The following is a 6,607-nucleotide window of genomic DNA, read 5'->3' as shown; positions in this document are numbered from 1 at the left end:
TACGTTGTACTTGTACCGTCATTTTTCAACTCTCCACATTGTACCCCTAAACTTCCAAAACATCACACAAAATATCCTTACTAATAGAAAATCTTACTTCAAATCTCACTTAACCTTCAATTTCTCAGATCATATCTCAAACCCTCAATCAACTAACAAGGCTAAAAAAATCCTATTCTTTGCACACATGATAAAAAAAAGTTCCAAAGGCCACTGTTTGATATATAACCCTATTATATAAGTGAAGGGGGGAGGAAGAAGATGTCCTCTCATAAAAAGTCTAATATACCCTTGATGAATTTAAATTGTCATATATATATTTTGTTCTTCCTACTTGTCATATATATTGAACAAGTTAATAATGAAATTGAATTTGAAATTTCAATTAGATATTGCATACATTAAGGAGAATGATTTTCTGTTATTACATTCGTGTGAAAAAAATTTATTCAAAAATTTAAATTGATAATATAACTTGGTTGACACGATTAGAAAAAAAAAACTTGAATTTCATATTAATAATTATAATCATAATATTTTAAAAACCTATATGTTGATTATTCTTCAGTAATCTCTATCATATAATAAATCAAACTCTTTTCGACAATTGAACCTGATACATAAATTCTTCCACTTTATTTGAGCACAAACTTTCTTCTAATGTATATTTCTTTCTCTCGATAATATATCTGAATAATGATGAACAAATAACTAATAAAACCAATGAAACATTGATTTGAGAAAAATATAGTAAAAAGTTAACAATAATTATAAATGTATTTTCGAATCAAATTTTTTATAACACTGATGAATAACTAATTGAGAAAAACAAAAAACATTAATAGGACACGCACGCATAACGTGCAGAAAATGCTAGCTAGTCATGTATATATAAAGCCATAAGGGTATTGTGTGTAACGTTTAGAAAGTTTACGAATACAACATGGAAATTTCAAAAGATCGGGTACAACATACAAATTCGTAAAACACAAGGGCTTTGCTCAGAATAAAAAACCCAAAACAAAGTACCTAAAAAGATAGAAAGAAAAAACACTATATATTTGATCAAGCTTCCCCCTAGGCCCTAAGCTTCCTTTATCCTCCAAAACAAAACCTCGAACTTTGTTTAATTTCTCTCTTTCTCTCCTCTAAACTCTCCTCAATAATAACCATGGCTATCAACATTAACTTCTTCGACCACTCCATCAGAACCACAGTAACTTGTGATCCAGATACAGTAACTTCATGGATCAATAGCATTGAAATTATCCACCATAGACGTCTACGCAACCTCGTCGTCGGCCTCGATATCGAGTGGCTCCCTAACTTCTACAACCGACACCCCTCTCGAAACCCGATATCTGTACTCCAACTCTGCGTAGGACACCATTGCCTTGTTTTCCAGCTTCAGCATGCTTGCTATATACCTCAATCGCTTCACAACTTCCTTAGTGATGATGATTATACCTTTGTTGGTGTTGGTATTGATGATGATGTTCAAAAGCTTTATTATGATTATGATTTGGAGGTTTCTAATACTGTTGATCTTCGTACTTTGGCTTCTATCAGGTTTAAATTTCTTTTCTTGGACACTTTTATATTTCTATATGTTAGTGATATATAATTTGTGGTTGATGTTTGACTTGTTAGTTATGAATTTATGATTAAGGTTTTTTAACCATGAACAATTTTGTATAATTTTTGTACAATATGTATCAGATTATTCAGAAGTTAGGTCAAAACTGAACCAAGGATGTCTTGGCCTAGTGGTTAAGATTGAGGTGCTGTGGACGATAGGTCACAGGTTCGAATCCCCCCTCCCCTTCTTTATACTTTGTACCGCCTTCGTGGCTCATATGGATCAAAAAAAGAAGTTAGGTCAAAACTATTATATGTTTTTTTATGTGTATAATGGTTGATGAATAATCCGATTTTAAGGCAATATTTTGTAAAAGTAAACAGCAAATTCGTAGAATATATGGAATGTTTATATTTTCCTGCCGCGTTTATATTTTGGAAGCGAGTTTACCTTTGAGGAAATCTTTCAAATCATGTCAGTTACATACTTACTCCGTTAATAAGTACAACATTTGCATAGTGTTTACTATTCACGGTTTAAACTTTAATTAGCTTTGGTGATTTAGGGTTTAGAAAAAACACAGTCATATGGGATCTTGTTAGATTCGTCTAAATGTGAATTTTTTAAATATCAACTTTTTATAATTTTTACTTATTGATAATTGAAAATAATTATGGTTAAAATAATGCACTTGCAAACGTAAAAACAAGAAGTGTTGCATTTATTTAAAACGGAGAAACTATTAAATAGTGCAGAAACAGTGAACAAATTGTTTGTGAGTCTGTTGTACAATTAAACCACTAGCGAATCGCAAAGAAAAATATTTGATGTTACAACTCAATGTGGTCGTATCATCTTTATGCCATAAATATATGACATTTTTAATATTTTATTTTGCACAAAAATCATGAAAAAAATTTGTAAAATAATAGACTGAGTGTACACTTTGATATATGCATATTGCAACCAATTAGGTGTTTGTGTCCTCTAGAGTTCTAAAATAATTCTACAAGATAGAGTTTGAGCAATATCAACCATTGAATAAAAAATCAACGGCTTATATATTATCTTTCCAAAACCCCTTATTTCTTCTCGTCAAAATCCGAACCTCCTAATCTTCCTCTTTATGTTACCTCTTTTATCTCATTCGTCCTTAATTAACTCCAAATCTCAATTCTTTATTCCATTATCCCATAATTAACTCCTGTTAACCCATTAGACATCTTCATGAATCTTCATCTTCGTGATCAAACTTTAGGGTTGATGGGCAAAAGTACGTGAACTTTGCTAATCATTATGGGAATTTCATGAATTTAATGTAATAGTAACATATTCAACTGTATACCATGATTTTTGAAAATATTGAGGGATATATGGTAAATATGTTAAAAATTGTAAAAATAAATAATTAAAACTACTAAAACTAATACATGATGATTAAAACTGATTTTTGCTAATATTGAAGTTTTTTTTTGAGGCATAACCAAATGAAAGTCATTTGTAGCCTTACATAGTCACGTACATGTGATATTTAGAGTTTGAGTAATATCAACCATTTAATAAAAAATTAATGGCTCATATATTATCTTTCCCAACCCTCTTATTTTTTCTCATCAAACTCCGTCCCCTTATTTTTTTCCTTCCCATCAATATGAGCCCTTGATTTTGAAAAGTATGTTTCAGATAGAACTCTATCTTGTAGAGTTTTATTAAAACTCTAGAAGATTTGGACTCCTCTTGTGATGTACCTGTGCAAGATTCTTGTTGTATCAAGTAAAATCACATAACTAAAGGAGATGTTACTTAACTAAAGCAGAATTCCAAGCATTAGGCATTTTCATTAGTTATTTTAAAGACATGATAGCATTAATTTGTGGGATCTAATTGTGTTAATTTTGACTACTTTATATTTAATTATTTTGTAATACAACCAATGAAATGATATGGATCAAAACACCCTTTTAGGTCAGTCTGGTGAATGACATTTCAACTTAGAGTAAGGTTATTTACTTATCCATTCTCCACATACATAACAAATTTGTATGCTAACATTTCTACCTTTACTAACAAGAAGAAACGAAAGATCGAGTACAAAAAGAATGTCACCCTATTGTTCTTAACTAAAGATGCATGAACATTAAATACTTCTTCCTTTTCATATTACTCGCTACACTTCTCAATTCACAGATAGAGAGATAGAGAGAGTTTATTGCCCAAAAAAAAAAGTATAGCAAGTAATGTGAAACTTCCCGATATGAAAAGTGTAGCGAGTATTATGAAACGGAGAAAATAGTTTGCATTCGACTTTTGCAACTCAGGTGGATGATTAATCAACCTAATCTGTTTGGTAATGCAGGTATGATCAGCCCACACTAGGCAATACCGGGTTGGTAAAGTTGGCAGAAATGGTTCTAGGCCTGCAGTATAACAAGCCAAGGGACATTACTATAAGCAATTGGACTAATCGATATCTAAGTGAAACTCAAAAGGAATATGCTGCCATCGATGCCTTCCTTTCTTTTGAGATTGGCAAATGTCTCGATGCAGCACACTTTTAAAAGCTTAAATGGTTATAAACATGTCACATTTTTCAGATCTAGGATTAATGCGCTTATGCGCAGATTAATGATATTTTTAGATGATAGTAATCTTAGTTTGATGAATAAATTTGAGAAATGAAAGGAGTACTCTTTGCTTAATCAGACACTTTAACTACTAACTGACTTTATTTTATTTCATATATATTTGAGAAAGTTATATGTTTCAATTACAATATATAGTACTTAATACACCATATATGTTGTTTTGTTAAAGTATTTTGTGGAGGTGCCAACATCAAATATGTGGTAATGTAGCCATAACGAGAGAACTTCGTATTAGTGTAATAATGATTTCCTATTCGTATTAAGTCTGTATTGTAACCCTATATATATATATATATATATATATATATATATATATATATATAAAGTATATAATGTTAGGTTAACACAATTATTCCCTACACTTATCCATGGTATCACAGCTCTAGGTTAAAATAAATTTGCCTAAGCATTGAAAACGACACCACCCTCTAATCAAATGTATGATTATTCACTACTCTAGATGAAATGGGGGAGGTGATGTTAGCTACCTGTGACGTGTATGAGGGAGGCTGTGATTCGGATGTTGCAGAAGCAATGGCGGCACGTCATGCTATGAAGGTGGCCGTGGAAGCGGGGCTTCGTAACATAGTGCTAGAGAGTGATTGTCTAAAGCTCATTACGCATTTGAAAAAAGGGTTGCTAGAGAATTCTGGTTTTAGTCTCATTGTAAAGGATATTTTACTTTTTCGTAGCTCAAATGTGTCTCTAGCCTTTAATCATGTTCGCAGGGAAGGAAATCGGGTAGCTCATCAGCTAGCCCAGATGAGTAGAACTTTTAGGGAGTTGAGAGTATGGATAGAAGAGGTTCCAAACGAGGTTTGGACTTATGTACTTTCTGATATGATTTCAATGAATGCTTAGGTGTGTGGTGTTTTCCCGTCAAAAAAAAAAAAGACGTAAATGAAAGTATGTCTTCAAGTCTTTCTCAAGCCGTGAACCTAAAGAACATGTCATTGTCTGCAAGAAACAGAGGACAACAAGTGTTCTTGAATTCTTGTATCAAATAATGAAGAAAAAACCATTGTTGTAATTAATATATAACATAATATTAATTTTTGGATGTATTATTTATGAAACATCAAGTAAAATATATAATGAAATTAAATTAAGTTTATCTTAAAATTATTAAAAAGAAACATGTACCTCAGTTAGGATCGAGAACCAAAATTTCAAAAACCTTGAACCGGACACCAATCTATTTTTTCGAATTTGAAGACAAAATTAGGAATCCAAATTTTAAGTACACATCTAGCCATCTAGGCCACCAAAATCTCATATTCGGGACGGAACTCAACACAGAGTAGACAATACCGAAAGGTTAAGCGCGTTGATGGTTGTTCCTGAACAATATTGTTTTAATCGACAATTATGGGTTATGAAAGAATACGGTGTTACAAAATCATGGACAATATTATTAATTTTTCCACCATTTGTGGGAAGATTGAGAGGTTTGAATGTTCTGTTTCATTCTAAAAAGGATTAAAAGACATATTTGTTTTCATTTGTCTATGATTAAGGAGAGGAATTGAATTACGGATTGAATAATTAATTGAAATTGATTAAATGGAGATTTAATTACTTGTTTTCTCAAATATTAATGGCGGAAAATTTCACCCTATAAACCATAATTTTTCAAAATTTAAAAAACTAATTTTAGATCTCTAAATTTCGAATAGTAAATTCATATTATTAATCTAATTTTCATGTTTAAAATCGTTTATGTATGAAAATAAATCCATGTAAAACGTGTTTTATATGAATTAGTGATTAATTTATATGAATAACTTGGAAATTAATTAAAATCGAAATTTTAAATTTGATTTTCTGCATTAAGCATAAAAGAGTTTTTATGTTTAATTTGATCAAGATCACTAACTTAATTTTACATGTCGTAATTTTAATTTCCTTCAAATAAAAGAAAAGAAAAGAAAAGAAAAATAGAAAAATTGAAGGAGGAGGAAGGAATCGCTGACTGCCGGCGAAAATCCGGGGGAAGGAATCGCTGACTGCCGGCGAGCAGTCGAAGTCAGCGAGGGAAGTGGTGGCAGCAGCACGTTTGACGTGCGGAACAGTGCGCTGCTCGCCGCCGCAGGTTAAGCGAAGGCGTCCGACGTTGGCTCGCGAAAACCAGCGAGTTTCCGGTGCAGTCGTCGAAAGGGGTGGCCTGAAATGGTCGCCGGAGTTTTTGGCTGCAAGCCTCTGGGCGAGGCTTGCGTGAAAGCAGCCTTGTGATGCTGTTAATTCACGTGTATTTTCAAAAATTAAAAAAATAAACAAAAAAATAAAAATTATAAAAAGAAAACGTGCCTTAAAATCTGCCATGATTCATGGGCAGATGCAGTTTTTTTTTTTTTTTTAATTTGGAATTTTAAAAACAGAATTT

General features: G+C 31.9%; 1 protein-coding gene across 1 annotated transcript; it reads left to right on the top strand.

Moving 5' to 3' along the window:
- Positions 1 to 1,171: 1,171 nt before the first annotated feature.
- On the top strand, positions 1,172 to 4,137 carry LOC104889613 (3'-5' exonuclease-like). The gene is made up of 2 exons (XM_010674871.1): positions 1,172 to 1,569; positions 3,936 to 4,137. Exons 1-2 carry the CDS (start codon positions 1,172 to 1,174, stop codon positions 4,135 to 4,137), a joined length of 600 nt encoding a protein of 199 aa, XP_010673173.1.
- The last annotated feature ends 2,470 nt before the right edge of the window (positions 4,138 to 6,607 follow it).

This window comes from Beta vulgaris, chromosome 3, assembly GCF_026745355.1.
Source record: "Beta vulgaris subsp. vulgaris cultivar EL10 chromosome 3, EL10.2, whole genome shotgun sequence".
Lineage (NCBI taxonomy): Eukaryota > Viridiplantae > Streptophyta > Magnoliopsida > Caryophyllales > Amaranthaceae > Beta > Beta vulgaris.
Note: the sequence above shows the minus strand (reverse complement) of the source record. Positions and strands in the feature narration are given on the sequence as shown.

Bases quoted from the DNA above. Each gene is read 5' to 3' on its own strand.
- LOC104889613 (XM_010674871.1), top strand. From the start codon at position 1,172: ATGGCTATCAACATTAACTTCTTCGACCACTCCATCAGAACCACAGTA. The intron at 1,570-3,935 runs GTTTAAATTTCT...TTGGTAATGCAG, and splicing joins CGTACTTTGGCTTCTATCAG to GTATGATCAGCCCACACTAG.